Consider the following 21,924-nt stretch of genomic DNA (forward strand, 5'->3'; position numbering starts at 1 on the left):
TTCCGGATCCGTCGTTGCGTCGTAACAACTGAAGATGTTAGGACGGATCCGGAATAATATATTTCAATGGGCTATTATTCCGGATCCGTAGATGCGGCAAGTGTTCAGGATTTTTGACGGGAGCAAAAAGCGCAGCATGCTGCGGTATTTTCTCCGGCCAAAAAACTTTCCGGTCCTGAACTGAAGACATCCTGATGCATCCTGAACGGATTTCTCTCCATTCAGAATGCATGGGGATAATCCTGATCAGGATTTTTCCGGCATAGAGCCCCGACGACGGAACTCTATGCCGGAAAACAAAAGCGCAACCCAAAAATCATTGGCATTATTGTGTTTTTTCTACTTTCTATTCCAAATGTTTTTAAAGCTTTTTAATACATTATACAAATTAAAATGCCAAATGTCCCAAAACAAACAAGTCCTCATGAGGCTATGTCAACATAAAAAAAGTTATAGAATGTGGGGAGTAAAAAACAAAACAAATGGCAGTGTCAAGAAGGGGTTAACACCCCACTACTATGCCATCATTGTGTTTATTATTCCAGTGGTGGGATATTGTGATGCACTATTCAAGTTATGTGGGGTAAATATAAGAATTCTTCTAAAGAAAAACTAAAGGATTAAAGTTTCATATGATCCAATAATATTAACAACAATTTTTAGAAACCATTTTGTAATCTAACTTTCTTATATTCAGTTTCCATATTATTTCTGTTACTAGTCGAGTTGGCACACAACGTTGTATTCTACTTGTGCCACTAGGTGGCGCTCTGATCCAAACCTTCTCCTGTCCCTAGTTGGGAAGCTGCTGTTGTGCTCTGGATGGGTAGGAGGACTGCTGGAGACTGCTAGTTTAGCTGCTTGTGAGATCATTTCCTGCCCTGGGATCAGAGCAGTATCTGTGGAAGTAACAGATAGAACTCTTCTAGGTGAACAACATGTCTTCTAACTCCAACCTGAGCACCATGCAGAGACTGGTGGAGCAGCTGAAGCTGGAGGCCAGCGTGGAGAGGATCAAGGTAATGACTGTGCTACTTGTTGGATCTTTTACCTCACTTTTTTGCTCAGATCTGGGGTGTTTGTGCTTTTAATTACTGCTAGCTCCTCACACCAAGAATGATGAGGTTGGTGCCAGGCATTAATCTGCCATATACAGTGCCAGGAATCCCCCTTCTCACCGTATGCTGCTAACCTGATGATCATTCCATGCACACATAAATTTAGCTGTGGAAAGCATTTTTTGGGGGATATATGTTTTTTTTCTGCAGTTTTTTCTACAAAGAGCTCCAAAAACGCTCTGAAAAATCTAATGTGGATGTTGATTGGTTGCCATGGGCAACTAAGCCAGTTTTCGCTAACGCCAGTTTAGATAAATCTTCCCTAATGTGTCTTATAACCAGTGTTTTCTCATGGCATTTTCCCCTATAGAGAAGGTGATGTGGAAAAAAGCCAGAAGGCACAGCATGCTGTGAAGCAAGAAAGACAAAAAATGCCTTATAATAAAGAAAAAATGCCAGTAGCCAAAAACATGTCTGTCCTGTGTTTTATATATTTCCCTTGATCTTCAGTTAATATCTGGAGCTGGTGTTTTTACTGCAAAAACTCAGCAAAAAATGCTGGGGAAAAAACTGTGTGAAAGCACCCTAATAGGCTGTGTTTAGTCTGAAGATCTCGGACCATGGTCGTCCTTCACTGTATATAAATGTGTATCTGTAGAGTTTGGTGTAATTACATGTTTTGCTCAAATAATATGGAATTGTTTTAGGGTCAGTTTCCTATATTGTGCTAGTTTGTTGGAACACACATAAATCAGGGCAGCCAAGGAACTGATCACTAACAAGCTCAGGGGCGGACTGAGAACCCTCAGGGCCCCCGGGCAAAATAGATCAAGGGCCCCCTTCCAGGCCCCACCCATGTTCTGCCTCCAGCCACGCCCATATTCCACCTCCAGCCATACCCATATCCCGCCTCCAACCCCCGGTCGCACCGCGAGCGTTACGCCCCTGATCCCATCACTACAGAAATACAGCGCCCCATACCTCTTACATCCAGTGACCTCTCCTTTGATGTAGATGTTCTCTGTCCTCGTCTTTTCCTTTCAGACCAGACCACCATTTTGTCACCATTTCCCGTTTCTGCAGTTTGACAACAAAAAAAAATCTTAGTTTATTACTTTTCCATCATCCTCCCATCTTCTAGACAAATCAGCCTCCTACCCCCAATACTGTGCCGCTGTACTCCCCAATACTATACTGCAGAAACAGATAATACCCCTGATAATACTAGTACAACACAGAGCTGCCCATAATAAAATACCCCTTCTTGGTGGCCTCAGTAGAAGCCCCCATAGTGCCCCATAATAATGTGCCAGTAACAAGTGCACCCCATAGATGCCCCCCAATCGTGCCAGTAACAAATGCCTCTCCATGCCCCCCCATGTGCCAGTAACAAGTGCCTCTCTTCCCCCCATGTGCCAGTAACAAGTGCCTCTTCCCCCCCCCATGTGCCAGTAACAAGTGCCTCTTCCCCCCCCCCCCATGTGCCAGTAACAAGTGCCTCTCCCCCCCCATGTGCCAGTAACAAGTGCCTCTCTTCCCCCCATGTGCCAGTAACAAGTGCCTCTCTTCCCCCCATGTGCCAGTAACAAGTGCCTCTCTTCCCCCCCCCCATGTGCCAGTAACAAGTGCCTCTCTTCCCCCCCCCCATGTGCCAGTAACAAGTGCCTCTCTTCCCCCCCCCCCATGTGCCAGTAACAAGTGCCTCTCTTCCCCCCCCCATGTGCCAGTAACAAGTGCCTCTCTCCCCTCCCCATGTGCCAGTAACAAGTGCGTCTCTCCCCTCCCCATGTGCCAGTAACAAGTGCCTCTCTCCCCTCCCCATGTGCCAGTAACAAGTGCCTCACTCCCCTCCCCATGTGCCAGTAACAAGTGCCTCTCTCCCCTCCCCATGTGCCAGTAACAAGTGCCTCTCTCCCCTCCCCATGTGCCAGTAACAAGTGCCTCTCTCCCCTCCCCATGTGCCAGTAACAAGTGCCTCTCTCCCCTCCCCATGTGCCAGTAACAAGTGCCTCTCTCCCTCCCCATGTGCCAGTAACAAGTGCCTCTCTCTCCTCCCCATGTGCCAGTAACAAGTGCCTCTCTCCCCTCCCCATGTGCCAGTAACAAGTGCCTCTCTCCCCTCCCCATGTGCCAGTAACAAGTGCCTCTCTCCCTCCCCATGTGCCAGTAACAAGTGCCTCTCTCCCCTCCCCATGTGCCAGTAACAAGTGCCTCTCTCCCCTCCCCATGTGCCAGTAACAAGTGCCTCTCTCCCCCCCATGTGCCAGTAACAAGTGCCTCTCTCTCTCCCCCCCCCCATTTGCCAGTAACAAGTGCCTCTCTCCCCCCCATGTGCCAGTAACAAGTGCCCCTCTCTCTCCCCCCCCCATTTGCCAGTAACAAGTGCCTCTCCCCCCCATGTGCCAGAGTAACAAGTGCGCCTCTCCCCCCCCATGCCAGAGTAACAAGTGCGCCTCTCCCCCCCATGTGCGAGTAACAAGTGCCTCTCTCCCTCCCCATGTGCCAGTAACAAGTGCCTCTCCCCCCATGTGCCAGTAGCAAGTGCCTCTCCCCCCATGTGCCAGTAGCAAGTGCCTCTCTCCTCCCCCCCCCCCCTCCATAGTCCGGTATAAAAAATAAAATAAACACTTTTACTTACCTCCGCTGCGACGCAGGCCTCTTCTGGCCTGTGTCCCGCGCTGTACGGCTCAGGTGGCGCGATGACGTCATTGCGCCGCCTGCACCGACCTCTGATAGGCCGGCAGCCTATCAGACGAACAGGGAATGGAGACGCCTCTCCCTCCCCTGCCCCACAGCACAGCCATCTGTATCGCTGTCCTGAGGACGGCGATACAGATGGCTATGGAGATAAACGCTTCCACAACGGAGCGTTCATCTCCCTGTGACCTGCTGTTGCGGGCCCTCTTCCCCGCCAGGCCCTCGGACCACGTCCGAAGTGCCCGATCGCTCAGTCCGCCCCTGAACAAGCAGTAGAAATCAGTAGTCTGGAGTGAACTTGTGTTTTAAGTGCGGCATCCAAAGTTCGGGTTCGAGTTATCGAAGAATCCCGTTATGGATTCCGCTACCACAGACCATAACGGAATTCGGAGTCCATAACGGAATTCTTTTTATAACTTGAACTTTGGACACCGAACTTGAAACACAAGTCCGCTCAACACTAGAAATACGTTTTTCATCTTTCACATAGTTAGGGTTCATGCACACGAGCATATTTTTTTCCATATCTGATCTGCATTGGGATTGCAAAAGATGTGCACAGCACACCGTGTCCTGTCCACATCCGTATGTCCGTTCTGTGTGCACCTGCAGAAATATAGAACAAGTCCTATTCTTGTCCGCATTATTGACAGTTCTATTATGGGCCGGAAGTTCTGTTCCGGCATTCGCGGAACACACACTTTCAGTATCTGAGTTTTAAGGATCCACAATTTGCGGACTGCAAAAACGGCAATGAGCCCTTAATGTGTGGTCAGTGATTTTCATCTATGATTGTGAGTAGTGTTGAGCGAACATCTGTTTTCAAGTTCGGCGTACAAGGTTCAGGTAACCATAAGTTATGGTCCGTGGTAGCGGAATCCATAACGGAATTCTTAGATAACCCGAACCTTGTACGCCGAACTTGAAAACAGAAGTTTGCTTATCCCTAATTGTGAGTCAAAACCAGGATTGGAGACTACACATTCATAAGGTATCATAAAGGGGTTTGCAACTGTTCTGTGTTTAGAGCCGCACCTGGTTTTGGCTCACAATCACTGATCGAACACTGACTGTGTGAATGAGGCATAACTTTGTGTCCATTTCTTAGTTGTTTGCCTAGTTTGATACAAGCGTGTTCAGTCCGGGGAACACGCTCCATGTTATGGCTGCATTTCTTGGACCGAGCACTGCTCTTCTAACTGGACTCGCAGCATCATATTGATCGATGATCTGTCAGTTCGTCCTCATGTTCATGCTCATAAAAGGCTCATGCACCCAAATGTTTTTTTTTCTGTGTCCGTTACGTTTTTTTAGTGGCCCGTATGCAGAACCATTTACTTTAATGAGACTGCAAAAACAACGGAAATTACATTATGTGCATTTTGTGTCCGCATGGTTGTGCTGCAAAACAATATAACATGTCCTATTATTGTCTGCATTACGGACAAGGATAGTACTGTTCTATTATGGGCCACACGTTCCGGTCCGCAAAATGCACACAGCTGGTACCTGTGTTTTGCGGATCCTCAATTTGCGGACCACAAAACAGGCAACGGTCCTGTGCATGAGCCCTAAGTTAGTCCATTTCTTGTCCATTATTTACCAATAACCAACACTTCCACACTTCCTCCCTGATATTGGGAGGTTTTTAATGTGTTTTCTCATTTCTTTCATTTTTCTAGCAGCACTGCACAATTTAATGGGGTATGTTAAAAGACTGTTAGGGGGACATTTATTATTCCCTGTACTAAACCAAATTTTGTCGCATGCTATGGTTGCGCAAACTTTCGCTACTTTCTGGCGGTTTAGAGCCTCACTCACCACTTTTTCACAAAGTGGGCAAAGGGGCAAGGAGTGGGAAGTGCAGGGGTGGCTACAGCTGGTTTGGCACATTGTTATAATGTACACCAGGAAGCTTCTTTTTTATGATTGTGGCACATCTGAAACCTGAGGAGGATAGATTGAGACTAGGGATGAGCCAATCGATTTAGGATGAAACATCCGAAGTTGATTCGCATAAAACTTCGTTCCAATACTGTACGGAGCAGGAGCTCCGTACAGTATTAGAATGTATTTGCTCTGATGAGCCGAAGTTATTGCTCGCGAGACTTCGAAGTAATAACTTCATAAATTAATTTGTACTGTAAAAAACCATTTCCCGAACTTGACTGCTCCATACAGTATTGGCGCAAAGTTTTATGCGAATCGACTTCGGATGTTTCATCCGAAGTCGATTCGCTCATCCTTAATTAAGACCAACATTTAATATGCTGGTGTTAATAAATGTCCACCTGACCACAAATCCAGTGGGATGTGCTTTTTGGGACTAAAATACAGGATTTTGAAATCCAATATGAATAAAATGTGCTTGCCAGAAGAAAAATACAAAAGAGCACTTACCCATATATTGGCGAGTAAGACTGTTCTCCTCTGTTTGAGTTTCCCTAAGGGCTCATGCTCAAAACATGGATACTGGCCATCTGTGTTCTGCATTTTGCGGAATGGAAGGGCCAGCCCCTAATACAGTTCTATCCTTCTCCGTAATGCGGACAATAATAGGACATGTTTTATTTTTTTGCGGAACGGCCACGCAGACATATGGACATAGAAAGCACACTGAGTCGTTTCCATTTTTTTGGTTTCCCCATTGAAGTGAATGGTTCCGCATACAGGCTGCAAAAAAAACAGAACAGACACTGAAAAAAATATATGTTCGTGTGCATGAACCCTAAAGTTGCCTTCACATGTGGTGGAAAAATCTGCCACAAAATACGTAGCAAAGACTCTCCCCGTGTTATCCTGTGGGGTGGAAAACTGTGAATCCCTGCCCTCTGATCCGCTGCAGCTTTTCTGAAGCAGAATGAGGTTCATTTACTAAGCCCACCATTCCAGTTTTAGGTGTTAACCGCTAGGGATCGACCGATATTGATTTTTTTTAGGGCCGATACCGATAATTTGTCAACTTTCAGGCCGATAGCCGATAATTTATACCGATATTCTGGGTATTTTTAATTTTGAGGAAAAAAAATTTTTCCTACACAAATCTGCTGAAAATTAATGTTTATTGTTAACGTGTATTATTATTTTATTTTTTTTGTAAATCTTTTTCATTTATACTTAATATTTTTGTGTTTTTTTTTTTACTAACTTTTAGTCCCCTTAGGGACTAGAACCCTTGTCCTATTCCCCCTGATAGATCTCTATCAGGGTGAATAGGAGCTCACACTGTCCCTGCTGCTCTGTGCTCTGTGCACACAGCAGCATGGAGCTGAACATGGCAGCCAGGGCTTCAATAGCGTCCTGGCTGCCATGGTAACCGATCGGAGCCCCAGGCTTACACTGCTGGGGCTCCGATCGGAGGAGGAGGGGATCCTGTGGCCACTGCCACCAATGATTAATACTGGGTGGGGGTTGGGGCGCACTGCGCCACCAATGTTTTTACTATTGGGATGGGGGTGGGGGGCGCACTGCGCCACCAATGATTAATACTAGGGGGCTTGAGGGGGGGGGGGGGGGGGCGCCCCGCGCCACCAATGAAGATACCTCTCTTTCACATACAGGAGGCGGGAGCTGGCTGCAGAGTCACATAGCCGGCTCCCGACCTCTATGAGCGGTAGCTGCGATCCGCGGCACCTAAGGGGTTAACTACCGCGGACCGCAGCTGCCGTTCATAGAGGTCGGGAGCCGGCTATGTGATTCTGCAGCCAGCTCCCGCCTCCTGTATATGAATTAATGAAAGACTCATCTTCATTGGTGGCGCAGCGGCCACAGCCCCTCCCCTCCTCTTGTCTCCTCTCCTGCCATTGGCGGCAGCGGCAGCAGCATCACAGGGGGAGGAGACACTGCTTCCTTCTCCCCTGTGCTGCGGAGGGAACACAGAGCGCTGAGAGCAGCGCGTTCTGTGTTCCCAATACGTTATCGGTATATCGGCAAAATAGATGCCGATACCGATAACGTTCAAAATCCTCAATATCGGCCGATAATATCGGTAAAACCGATAATCGGTCGATCCCTATTAAAAAAGTCGCAAGACCCTTTTTTTGTGACATTTTTGTGCTGGGTATTTTCGGGCTGTCCTCACCACTTGGAAGTGGCTGGGGCTGAGACTTTGGCCCCAATGAATTTACCATCTTTTATGCCTGGAGATGGGCGTAAAAGAGGAGTGAAATCTACTCCAGGCAAGGGCTGGAGTGGTTTCACCCCAGTCGCACGGACTGCCTGCGGCGTGCCTAATTTGTTAAAGTAGCCGAATCCTCCTGCAGCACAGAGGAAAAACAAAGCTAAAAAAATGGCCTTTGTGAATGACACCAATGTCTCCATTCTTTTCAGTGTGAGATGTAATCCGCACCAAAATTTGTACCTTTTTAAAAATCTGCTCCTTCCTGTTTTCTGGTGGATTTTTCCTTTTTACAGAATGCTACCCTGCTCAACAGAATAGCTAAAATTGGAGGACTGCTTACTACTACTATTTAGAGCAGGCATGCTCAACCTGAGTCTTTCCAGCTGTTGCGAAACTACAACTCCCAGCATGCCCGAACAGCTTACAGCTATCAGCCTACAGCAGGGCATGGTGGGAGTTGTAGTTTTACAACAGCTGGAGGGCCGCAGGTTGAGCATGCCTGGTTTATAGCTATGTACATTTTACAGTCATAATATCAGCATATGTTGGTTCCTTGTTGTGGCTGTACCATTCAGAACCCCAGTGGTCCTATGGTGATACATAGATTGAGCATGTTGAAATCAAACAAGCCTGACCTTTCCAGCTTCCAGCTATATAATAGTTGTACTTACACTGATCGGCCATAATATAAAAGTTTTTTTTTGGGCTACATATATTGATGATCTATCCTTAGGATAAGTTATCATTATCCGCCCAGTTGGAGTCTGACACCTGGCACCCCCACCGATCAGCTGAAAAAGGTGGACGTTCTCCCTCAATGACACATTAAGGGCTGTTTCACACGAGCGGATGCCGTGCGTGGCATCCGCTCCGTGAAAGAGTGCCAAGACCCGATGCAGACTGCAGAGGCACGGAGCATTAACATGACTGATAATGCTCCGTACCTCTCTGTGATCTCTTTGCTACGAAATCAAAGTTGTCACTGTGATTTCGTAGTAAAGAGATCACAGAGAGGCACGGAGCATTATCAGTCATGTTAATGCTCCGTGCCTCTGCAGTCTGCATCGGGTCTTGGCACTCTTTCACGGAGCGGATGCCACGCACGGCATCCGCTCGTGTGAAACAGCCCTAAGGGTCCGTTCAAACTGGATGCAAGACATGAAGAACGTGCCCATGCGGACAGCACACGGGTTTTCTGTCCACATCTTTTGCAGCCTCATTGAGTTGAATGGGTCTGCATCTGATCCACGAAAAAATGCGGACGGATGTGGACCAAAACTATGGCCGTGTGCATGAGTCCTAATAGTGACAGCAGAATCTGAATCCGGCCATGTCCATAGGGTTGCATGGGGTGGATTTTCCAATGCGGATTTGTTATGGGTTTCCCTCAGATTTCACCCTATGCTTTGCTCAGGGTGAAGTCCACAACATAAATTGACATGCTGCAGATTTAAAATCCTTACCACAAGTCCACTGCTGGGACTCCTAGAGAATGAGGAGTCTGCAGCATTTATGCCATGTGTGGCTGTACCCTAACTAAAGTTTTTCTGGGATTTTCATATTGATGGCCTTTCTTCAGGATAGGTCATCAGTATGAGATTGGCAGGGGTCCAGCTCCTGACACCCCCACTAATCAGCTGTTTGAGGAAGCCGTGGCACTCACCAGAGCTCTGATGAGCATTACTGTCCATTGTATAGCGGCTGTGCTCGGTATCTCAGCTCAGCCCCATTTACTTGAATAGAACTGAGCTGGGCCCAGGGGTGCACCACCAATGAGGCCAGGTGAAGCGATCGCCTCAGGCAGCACCAGGTAGGGGCAAGAGGGGGGCAGCGGAAGGGCCATGGGCAATGAGCACTTTCATTGTGGGGCGCCGTATCAGTTTTCGCCTCAGGGAGCAGAAAGGTTAGGTGCACCCATGGCTGTGCCCAGGCCATATGACCAATGAACGTGATATCACTGGCCTAGGAAGAAGCATAAGCGCTCACAGAGCTCCACAGCCTCTTCGTACAGCTGATCAGTGGTGGTGCCGGGAGTCCGAACCCCTTTAATCACTATATAAATAAAAGTTTTGCATGCTGTATTTTATGTTACAATATTAGGCCTATTGCACACGACCGTATGGCTTTTTCAGTGTTTTGCGGTCCGTTTTTCACGGATCCATTGTTCCGTTTTTTGTTTCCGTTGTGTTTCCGTTTTTGTTCCGTTTTTCCGTATGGCATGTACAGTATACAGTAATTACATAGATAAAATTGGGCTGGGCATAAAATTTTCAATAGATGGTTCAGCAAAAAACGGAACGGAAACGGAAGACATACGGATGCATTTCCGTATGTGTTCCGTTTTTTTTGCGGACCCATTGACTTGAATAGAGCCACGGAACGTGATTTGCGGGCAATAATAGGACATGTTCTATGTTAGAACGGAACGGAAAAACGGAAATACGGAAACGGAATGCATACGGAGTACATTCCGTTTTTTTTTGCGGACCCATTGAAATTAATGGTTCCGTATATGGACCGTATACGGAACGCAAAAAACGGCCAGTAAACGGGGAAAAAAAACGGCCGTGTGCAGGGGGCCTTAGGGCTTATGCACATGATCGTGTGCTGGCCGTTCCGTGCATTGGGGACCGCAATTTGTGGTCCTTAATGCACGGCAACATCCGTGCGGCTGCCGCAGACCGATCCAGACCCATTCAACTTGAATGGGTACGTGATCTGTCCGCACCGCAAAAAAGTAGTGCATGCACTACTTTTTTGCGGTGCAGAGGCATGGACAGAAAACCCATGGAAACACTCCGTAGTGCTTCCGTGGGCTTCCATTCCGTGCCTCCGTTCCGCATCTCCCAGATACCAACATGTCTGTTTTACATAATAATTGTATTCCACATTAAATGACAATTCTAGAGCATTGATTGTGATGACTTTATGTTGTACCATTCCTCTATTATTTCTGCTAGAAGTTAAAACAGGTACAACTGTGTGTTACCAGTTGTGGGTGTGTCCCTGCACATTATGACACTATCCAATCTGTGCTACCAGTGTCAGACTGCACAGGGACACACCCACAACTGGTAACACCCAACTTTGCAATTATTGATACATTTCTAACAGGAATAATAGAGGAATCGCACTACATAGAAATAAAAGATGGTGGGGAGTTGTTATAAGGCCCCATGCACACGACCGTGCCGTCTTTTGCGGTCTGCAAACCGCGGATCCGCAAAAAACGGAAGCCGCCCCTGTGCCTTCCACAATTTATGGAATGGGCAGCCCATTGTAGAAATGCCTACTCTTGTCCGCAAAATGGACAAGAATAGGACATTCTATATTTTTTTTGCGGGACCACGGAACTGTGCAACGGATGCGGACAGCACACTGAGTGCTCTCCGCATCTTTTGTGGCCCCATTGAAGTGAATGGTTCTGCACCCGAGCCGCAAAAAATGCGGTTCGGATGCGGACCACAAAAACTGTCGTGTGCATATGAGGCCTTACATGGGGAATGCAAGTAGTGCTAAAACAGACAGGTCCTCTTTAAAAATAAGTGGTATGACTGTATCACACTCGGGCTGGAGCATCCTTATCGTTCTCTCCCGGTGACACAGTTCTGTAATTGTGTACAGTCTCCAGCCCGCAGGCAGTGGGTGTGCTGAATAATGCATGCCTCTATTTACTGAATGGCTCTCTCATGTCTTTTTCCAGCTATTGATTCTGCATGCCTTGTAGAAGGAGCAGCCTGCCAGCTAGATGAGCTGCTAACCCAGATAATGAAATCATTGGTAATGATAATGTGAGCGTGTCCTTATGAGAAACGGCCAGTAAGATAATATCTGCTCATATGATACTCGGCTAGTGATGATTGATGAGTCAGATACAGCATAATGGGATTCGATCTCATGCAGGACCAGTAAAAGTATCGTCGCCGTGTAGCCCTTTCAGCCCCGTGCCTCTTCACTGCTCGGCATTGCAGCGACCACAGGGGTAATTACAGCTGTTGGGATAACTCTTCAGTTTTTGCCTTAATTATGCCTATGACTTCATCCTGTAACATGGTGGACCTTTATGGTTTAATACTCAGCTGCCACACTAGTACTGCTATAGCCACATTGGATGGAATTGTCTTTTGAGGTTATAAAATTTCTGTATGAGTAATGTATGTCTTTGTTTTAGGCCTCATACAAACAACCGTATCCGTTTTCTGGTCTGCAAATTGTAGATTTGCAAAACACAGATCCCGGTCGTATATACTCCTGTAGAAATGTCCTATCCTTGTCCGCAAACTGGACAAGAATAGGACATGTTTTGTCATTTTTGCGGGACCAGCCGGACGGACATATGAATTTCGGACAGCACATGATATGCTGCACCATCTTTTGCAGCCCCCTTTAAAAACAAAAAACAAACGAAAAAAAAAATCGGATGCGGATTGAACATATGGTCATGTGCTTGAGGCCTACATTTCAATAAGAACATGTTTAAAAAAAAAAGACTGTGTAGGGACTCGTTTAGTTGAACGGTAACACCCAGTTGTCACCCAGTTGTTCATACATTCCCAGGACTGGCATGCTACAGTTCTATGAGCACTAATTAATCCTAATTTAGATGGCAATAATTTCTGTCCGTGTACTGTTCACAGACCCAGAAAAATGTATGGAATGGTGCAGTTCACACTTCAGTTTTTTGGAATGGACCAACTTGCAAATTGAAGCAACTTTGTAAGAAATATCAGTCCGTTTTGTGTCTACTCCGATACAGACCTAGATTTCTCCTTGGTTGCATACCACATACAAATTCTGTGTAGTTCCTGCAGTTATAGTCCCTTCCATCAGTAGGTTAGCTAGAAGAAGAGGGGGCCGATGAGTGAGCGTAACCATGACTTGTTTCAGTGACGCTGCAGGAACAACCTTGGGACACATAGGTCTACCTAAAGCTGTAGACACAAAACGGTGCGATTTTATTTAATCTAGACTATTGTCTGAATTTTCTTTTTTTAAGTTTTTAAACAGGCTAAATAGGAAAAAACAAGTTCAAACTCGCCTCACAGAGTGGAATAATATAAAGGTAATCAATAACAAGATAAGTACACGTACATATACCTGCAGTAGACACATACTGGATAAGAATATCGACACCTGAGATATGTCTTATTACTGCACCAAGACTCAAACATATTAAAAACAATACAAACTATCTAGTTTCCATGAATTTCTTCCATAAATCCTGAGATTTAGGCCTCATGCACATGACCGTTGTGTGTTTTGCGGTCCACAAATTACGGATCCGCAAAACACGGATGGCGTCCGTATGCGTTCTGCAATTTGCGGGACGGAGCGGACAGCCATTAATATAACTGCCTATTCTTGTCCGCAAAACGGACAAGATTAGGACAGTTTGTATTTTTGTTGCCGACCACGGAACAGAGCAACGGATGCGGAAAGTTCACGGAGTGCTCCGTGTGCATTCCATTTCCGTTTTTCCGTTCCGTTGAAAGATAGAACATGTCCTATTATAATTTTCCCCGAAATCACGTTCCGTGGCTCCATTCAAGTCAATGGGTACGCCAAAAAAAACGGAACACATACGGAAATGCATCCGTATGTCTTCAGTATCCGTTCTGTTTTTGCGGAACCATCTATTGAAAATGTTATGCCCAGCCCAATTTTTTCTATTTAATTACTGTATACTGTATAGGCCATACGGAAAAACGGAACGGAAACACAACGAAAAAACAAACAAACGGAACAACGGATCCGTGGAAAACGGACCGCAAAACACTGAAATAGTCATACGGTAGTGTGAATGAGGCCTAAGGCCGAATGCACACGGCCGTGTTCCGCGGCCGAGAGCGGTCCGTGGTATGCCGGGCTGGATTCCTGTTCAGAGCAGGAGCGCACGGCGTCATTGGTTGCTATGACGCCGTGCGCTTTATGCTGCCGCTGCACTACAGCAATACACTCGTATAGTGTATTACTGTAGTGCAGCGGCGACATGAAGCACACGGCGTCATAGCAACCTCCTGCTCTGAACAGGAATCCAGCCCGGCATACCACGGACCGCTCTCGTGACCTGTCACTTAGCAGTAGGAGGAGCTCCCGGCCGGACGCAGACATCGCAGCTCGCAGGTAAGTATAATGGTTCTACAAATTGCTAAGTAACCATGGCAACCGGGACTGCAGTAGCGTCCTGGTTGCCATGGTTACCGATCGGAGCCCCAGCGATTAAACTGGGACTCCGATCGGTACACTACGCTGCCACCAATGATAGGGGGGAGATTTTAATTAGGAGGGGGAGGGAGGGGAGAAGGCCCACTGGCCACCAACGAGTTAACTACAGGGGAGGGAGGGGGGGGCCCACTGGCCACCAACGAGTTAACTACAGGGGAGGGGGGGGGGCCGGCCGGCCGCACTGGCCACCAATGTGTTAACTACGGGGGGGGGGGCTGCCCCCTGCTGCCTGGCAGCACCTGCCAGGCAGCAGGAGGCAGTCATGTACACAGTTCTTTTAGTATATTCTAACCTGAAGCGTCCCCATCACCATGGGAACGCCTCTGTGTTAGAATATACTGTCGGATTTGAGTTTCACGATGTAACTCAAATCCGACGGTATATTCTAACATAGAGGCGTTCCCATGGTGATGGGGACGCTTCAAGTTAAAATATACCATCGGATTGGAGAAAACTCAGATCCTATGGTATATTAACTCCTGACTTTACATTGAAAGTCAATGGGGGACGGATCCGTTTGAAATTGCCCCATATTGTGTCAACGTCAAACGGATCTGTCCATTGTAATTTAGGACGGATCCGTTTGGCTCCGCACGGCCAGGCGGACACCAAAACGACTTTTTTTTCATGTCCGTGGATCCTCCAAAAATCAAGGAAGACCCACGGACGAAAAAAACGGTCACGGATCACGGAAAAACGGAACCCGTTTTTGCGGACCGCAAAAAATACGGTCGTGTGCATGAGGCCTAAGGGGCAGTGGTCGTCTGTGACTGAATTTATTCCTGTGGCTGCCCAGCTACACTGTCTCAAAACCAAGATCGCTGTGTAAGGCTACATTCACACGTCCGTGGTGTGTTGCGGACCCGCAAATTGCGGATCCGCAACACACCAGCCCGGCACCCCCATAGAAATGCCTATTCTTGTCCGCAAGCTGCGGACAAGAATAGGACATGCTCTATCTTTTTGCGGAGCTGCGGACCCAAAATCGGGGCCGCGCTCCGCAATTGCGGCTGCAGACAGCACACTGTGTGCTGTCCGCATCCATTCTGTCCCCATAGAGAATGAATGGGTCCGCATCCGTTCCGCAAAATTGCGGAACGGATGCGGACACATTTTGCGGACGTGTGAATGTAGCCTAATTGTAGTCTTCACAATAGGACCTTTCCGTGTTTTATTAACCTGTATGAGTTCCGTAGTACAAGAATTGTCAATGGAGAACAAGAGGTTTATCGCCAAAGTGCTATAGCAGCAACATAGAGAATCGGAATGCTAAAGAGAAGCATATTTTACGTTACTGTTTAATTATATATTTTTTTACGGTATACAATCCTAAAACCTCCTTCCCACATTGTTTTAGCATGGCGCTGCACAGGTTTACAGTGCCTATGGGTAAACAGCAAGGGACCACCCTTGGCTCTACGCCTCCCCATATGGGACCCATAGAAGCTGTAGGGTTACTTTTAGGATGTTTTTATCCATCTTTATACAAACTTGGTATTCAGATATTACACTGTGAAATATTTGGCTTGGGGCTCTTCAAACTAATTAAATAGCAGGGTAGAGAATATTGTAAAATTTATATTATTAGAGGAATGAACAACTGTTCCCTTTGGCTCAAAATTTTCCTGCATGAGAATATAATTAGAAGCATTTATTGGATCTGTAAAAAAAGAAACGTAAATGCTGTAAAATGAGCAAGCGACCACAAACAACTATTTTTGGACGGTGTACTTCCTCACGCATGTCCAGCGTCATTAAGTAAACACTGCTTTCCCATTCGGAGCTGCAGTCTGTGGGAGAGCTTGGCATTAGTGTTGGCAGGGCTCCATGTATGATGGCTCTGAGTCGCCTAGCTTTCCCACTGACTGGCACTGTGAGGCAACTTCAGCTCAGTAGGTGACAATAGTAAGACCATGTCGGTGGTAGAGGGGTACTGTTTATATATATATATATATATATATAATGTGTGTGTGAAACTCGAAAAATTTGAATATCGTGCAAAGTTCATTTATTTCAGTAATGCAACTTAAAAGGTGAAACTAACATATGAGATAGACTCATTACATGCAAAGCGAGATATTTCAAGCCTTTATTTGTTATAATTTGGATGATTATGGCTTACAGCTTATGAGACCCCAAAGTCACAATCTCAGGTACCCTTTGCTCAGGGGGTATGGACTAATTAGCTGACTAGAGTGTGACACTTTGAGCCTAGAATATTGAACCTTTTCACAAAATTCTAATTTTAAGCTGCTGTGGGATATTGGAGTTTGTTATGGAGACTTATACGTCATCCACACGACCGTATGTATTTTGCGGTCCACAAAACATGGATCTGCAAAATACGGATGATGTCTGTGTGATGTCCACATTGCATCTGTTTCGTTTTGTTTTTTGCAGACCCATTTACTTCAATAACGTTCATAGACTGCATTTTGTGGCTAAGTATCGGACCTGTTTTATCCTTTTCGGAACGGATATACGGATGATCCGCGTGCCTTCCGCATCCGTAAGTCTGTTCTGCAGATAGAGAGAACATGTTCTGTACTTGGCCGCAAAATACAGACCACGGACCCATTGAAGTCAGTGGATCCCCACAAAAACGGATGCAACACGAATGTCATCCATATTTTGTGGATCCTTCAGTTTGTGAACCGCAAAATACATGCGGTCTGTTCATGAGGCCTTAGCCTGGAATTACAAATGCAGTTTTTTTTAAACAAACACAGTAGTTGATTAAAAATAGGTGAGAAGTATCACTTTTTGTTCTTTTTGGATCGGCTCAAAAAACTGCGTGCTGGTTCTTAGTTTCAGGTCTGCATGGACAAGCTGGGTGATAAGCAATATTGTCTCCATTACAACTTGCCCAGTGGTAGCAGTTAAACTTTTTCAGATCTGAAATCGTGGGTGCAAACTTTTTTTTTTGTTTCAGGACCGCATTGTGACACTGTTTTAAATGTCGTATATGGGAAGAATGATTGCTACAGCAGTCTTTCCTCCCTTAAACCTCATGCAGACGTCCGTGGAACACGGTCCGTGAGATACCGGACTGGCATTGCAGGAGCGCACGGTGTCATTGGTTGCTATGACGCCGTGCGCTCCTGCAATGCCAGTCCGGTATCTCACGGACCGTGTTCCACGGACGTCTGCATGAGGTTTTATTCAGTTCTACTATCAGCAGCACATCCGATTACACACAGATATGTGCTGCTGATAATTGTACATTTTGATGAAAGATGCAAATCGGCTGCCAAATGAACCGTTGCTTGCTTGGCTATCTTCATATTCACACTACTCCTGAAGAGAAAAGCTCCACGAACATATGCGTGTTTGTCCTGCTCTCCCTAGCCATTACCTACTGCTGTCAGCAGTTTAGCATGGTCAACACTGGCGACATACGCCCTTTAATGCAGTTCTGACAGCTTAGAAGTACTTTTAGCTATTAGTTCTTCTTTAGTTTGGAGCCACCTTTAAAGGGACACTGACAGGCCCAAAAAGCATATTTAGGTATATATATGACAGTACAGGTCTTATAAAGTGTAGTAGAATCATGTAAGTATCCCCCCTGTCCACCTTATAAATACAGTAAAATGAAGTTTTAGAACCTGCTTGAATGGTGTTCAATCTGCCCAAGGGGTGGTGTTTCATCTCCACTTGCGCCCAGCCAGCCTCGCCCCAACTGCCGTTTGAAGCGCCGCCCAGCTCATCAATATTCACTTCGCTGGGCAGCTACTCTGAGGCGCTGCTCTGAACTGTGCCCGGCGCATGCGCATAAAGCAGAGGCTGCTTCGGCCTCTGAGAATCAGACTGTGCGCAGGCGCAATGCGATCCCGGCCAGTGAGGGTGCCGGGCGCATGCACTGAAGATGGCCGGGGACACTAGTAGCCGCCCAGCGAAGTGAATATTGATGAGCTGGGCGGCGCTTCAAATGGCAGTTGTGGCGAGGCTGGCTGGGCGCAAGTTGAGATGAAACACTGCCCCTTGGGTAGATTGAACACGATTCAAGCAGGTTATAAAACTTCATTTTACTGTATTTATAAGGTGGACAGGGGGGATACCTAGATGATTCTAATACACTTGATAAGACCTGTACTGTCATATATATACCTAAATATGCTTTTTGGGCCTGTCAGTGTCCCTTTAAACAGAAGTATAGTATTTGATTGCACTTTAATAGCTACTTTAGAGATTGTGAAAGCTTAGCCTTTTCATTAAGTGAATTCCCATGATCTATTTTAACCACATGGAAGTGTTTATTCCTGGACAGTATAATATTAGCTTGTGGGAAACCCACAGACTTTGCCATGGTAGTTTTGTTTCCTAATTACAAGAATAGAATACCTTATAATCTGTGTAATGTATTGTGCCATATCATCATGCAATGACGGTGACAATTTTCTGTTATATCCTGCTTTTGTGGATAATCGTATCTGATGACATTTGGTCCGTTTTCATTTTGTGTCTAAGGAATGTGGTACTTTCAGGAATTGTCTTCTTGGTAGATCAGTCCTGTAGTCAACCACATATGTGGACGTTTCAGATTTGTACCCAGTTCTGAACACTATAACATGTTTCCTACCTTACTATTGAGCACCACGATTAGTTGCCTGTTTGACTCATTGTGCTCAGTGCATTTGTGTGTTTTTTTTCCTGTAGGTTTCTCAAGCAGCAGCAGAGCTTCAACAGTACTGTATGCAGAATGCCTGTAAGGATGCTCTCTTGGTTGGGATGCCGGCTGGGAGTAATCCATTCCGTGAGCCCAGGTCATGTTCATTGCTTTAAGGCTGCTGTACTTGATTGCTGACCGATGTAAGTATTGCTTGACAGTAAAGGGGACCTAAAGGGTGTAGTAAATATGGCAAAGAGAGTTATTTGTAGGGCTATAAGTACAGGGTGTGCATAGGTAGCAGTCAAACCCAGACACTGGTCATTTTGCTACAGGCCAAGACACCAGTATTTTTAATGGCACATATTAAGTGAATGGATTGTAACTCAAGGTTTGGAAATGTGTCCATCACAACTTCTTGAGACTCCTCGTGCAGAAGCCCAAACCTACAAAGTCTAGATTAGAGCAACTAACTAAACTACCCCACCATACCTAAGTTTTATACTACCAAGGAGTCGTCTCACTTCAGCAACTTGCATGTATCATGTAGAGAAAGTTAATATAGGGCACTTACTAATGTACTGTGATTGTCCACATTGTCTCCTTTGCTGGCTGGATTCGTTTTTCCATCACATTATACACTGCTCGTTTCTATGATTACGACCACCCTGCAATCCAGCAGTAGTGGTCGTGCTTGTACACTGTAGGAAAAACGGACAGTCTTTGCGCACACCCGTGGTCCCAGCCACCAGATAGGGTGCAGCTATAGTGTGCAAGCACGGCCACCACTGCTGGATTACAGGGTGATCATAACCCTTGGAAATTAGCAGTGTATAATGTGATGGAAAAATGAATGCAGACAGCAAAGGAGACAATATGGACAATCAATTCACAATACATTAGCAAATGCCTTGTATTAACTTCCTCTAGTCTACATGATATATGCCACTTGAAGTGAGACAACCCCTTTACCCTCTCCTTTTTCGCCAACTCCCCAGTTAAGGTTATGGCTCTTGTAACTGTCTCTTATGAAATTCCACATTGCCTAGTTATGTGTTTCTATATATATACAAGGTGCAATCTCTTTCTGGTACTACTCCACTGACATTCTTCCTGACCGCTCTTTTAACTGATGGCTTTCGGGCCTTCTATTGTGCTATCTACATTGTTACAAGACTGCTTGTTAAACCTTTACCCGTTAAAACTCAATAAAAGGATAACTGAAAGAAAGCGAAGGGATTCTATTATACAGATTGTATTGGGGCTCATGATCAAGTTATACCACTATAGATTTCTTGGATATTAAGACACAGTGGCACTATTTTTGAGGACTGCCGATAGAAATTCAATCCATATGGATTAGGATATATTAAATAATTCATATATAGAATATGTATGTTATGTCCACCCCTCCCAAACAGTGGTGCTAGTATAGTGCAGCAATGTAGTGGCTTGTGTATACCTTGTACTTGTATAGTTGATATGCTATTATGACTGCCTGCCATCTTAGATCCCTGTTCCTCTAATACAGCCTGTAACTATGCCTCTGACTTTGCTGAGACAGAGGGGGTGAAGTTTCATCACACCACAGGCAGCCATTGATACTATAGATAAGTGACAGAACTGCTGCCCCCTCATACTGCAGTCTCAGTGCATTCCTATGTGATGAAGCTTCAGCATGCTCTTCTCTGCATCCTGCGAGTGATGGGTGGTCTCCATGTCAGGTCTTCTAAAGAGGAGGCAGAGGGAACAGTGTGAAGCTTCATCTCGTAGCGTTCACTGGAGATTCAGTGCACACAGATAGTTAGGCCTCATGCACACAGCTGTTGCCTGGCCGTTCAGTGCATTTTAGACCACGATTTGCGGTCACCAATGCACGGGCACCATCTGTGCAGCTTCCGCAGACTGATCCAGACCCATTTAACTTGAATTGGTCCGTGATCCATCCACACCGCAAAAAAAAAGAACATGTTCTATTTTTTTGCGGTGTGGAGGCACGGATGGTAGTGACAGTGTCACTACGTTCCTTCAATGGGGTTCTGTGCTTACGTTCCGCACCGCACCTTCCGGTTCACGGACGCGTTGAAGTGAATGGGTCTGTATCCGAGATTGGTGCAAAAAACGGCCGATGCCCGTATATTGCGGACCTGAAGAGAAGGGTCTGGACTAGTGGTCAGACTGGTGATCACATGACAGCTGCCAATTATGAAAATGTTCAAAATATAAGCACGTACCAGAGCTGAAATGAAACAAACTACACAGATAGAATTGTATATAAAAAAAATGCCAGAGTGCTTACGGTATAATAAACCTAAAACCGTAGAGTCCCCTTCAGTTACGCATAACAGTATGAAGGTGAAGAAGGAAACATTTGTGCTCATGCCCTTGTGTACTCTACATTAATTTGTATGTGGCTTTTTTCATTGTGTAACATTTTTCACTGCTTGTAATTCTAGGTATGTATCATTTGAAGATCTCGAATATATACAGCCTGCCTTTTCGGTGCCATTCCAAATGCGGCCAAAACCTTCACCTTTCAAATATTTATTAGTCCTTTTCCAATCCTTATCTTACAGTTTTTTGTATAATTTTCTTTTCTAAACAACGGCAAAAAATGATGCTACTGTATGTCAGTGTAGAAGATTAGAAATGTCACAGAATCTGCAGATCTGCTTAAACCTCTACCAATTTCATCTGAAAGTTGCAGGGATTTGTGGTTAAAAGAAATATTGCTAATATTTTCTATTTAAAGTGAAAAAGTATTTTTCTGGACAGGTATAATTGTTATATGAATAACTATACATTGTCTTCTGAAATGTAACATTTTTATAACTTCAAAATAAATATCACACTTTTATTTGCAAAGTCCAGTGTTCTCTAAATCGCACAGTTTGTACATTACCAATGATTCCTTCTGTGTGTATTTTATTAGGTCTATGTGAAAATGAGTGTGTAAAACACAAATGGGGATATTTACTAATGTAATCACACAGTTTTTTTTTGGGATGATTCCATTATTGACATGAACAAGAAATTTTTGTTTTTGTCAGCAAAGGAGAGGGTGGGGGCTTTCATGTTGCACTGATTTATGAAGATCTCAATACTTATAGGATACTATGGACTTGTTGGCTATCTATGTTTAATCTTTCATGCATGAAACAGCACCTGTAAAAGTCTTGCAGTCGCTTATCCCCTGCCTCTGGGGCAATAAACCTGCA

At 45.5% G+C, this 21,924-nt stretch overlaps 1 protein-coding gene across 1 annotated transcript; it reads left to right on the plus strand.

Moving 5' to 3' along the window:
• The first annotated feature begins 838 nt into the window (after positions 1–838).
• Positions 839–21,572, plus strand: GNG10 (G protein subunit gamma 10). Its single transcript, XM_040420349.1, has 3 exons — positions 839–1,019; positions 18,757–18,909; positions 21,163–21,572. Exons 1-2 carry the CDS (start codon positions 939–941, stop codon positions 18,880–18,882), a joined length of 207 nt encoding a protein of 68 aa, XP_040276283.1. The 5' UTR covers positions 839–938; the 3' UTR covers positions 18,883–18,909; positions 21,163–21,572.
• Positions 21,573–21,924: the final 352 nt, after the last annotated feature.

This window comes from Bufo bufo, chromosome 2 (genome assembly GCF_905171765.1).
Source record: "Bufo bufo chromosome 2, aBufBuf1.1, whole genome shotgun sequence".
NCBI lineage: Eukaryota > Metazoa > Chordata > Amphibia > Anura > Bufonidae > Bufo > Bufo bufo.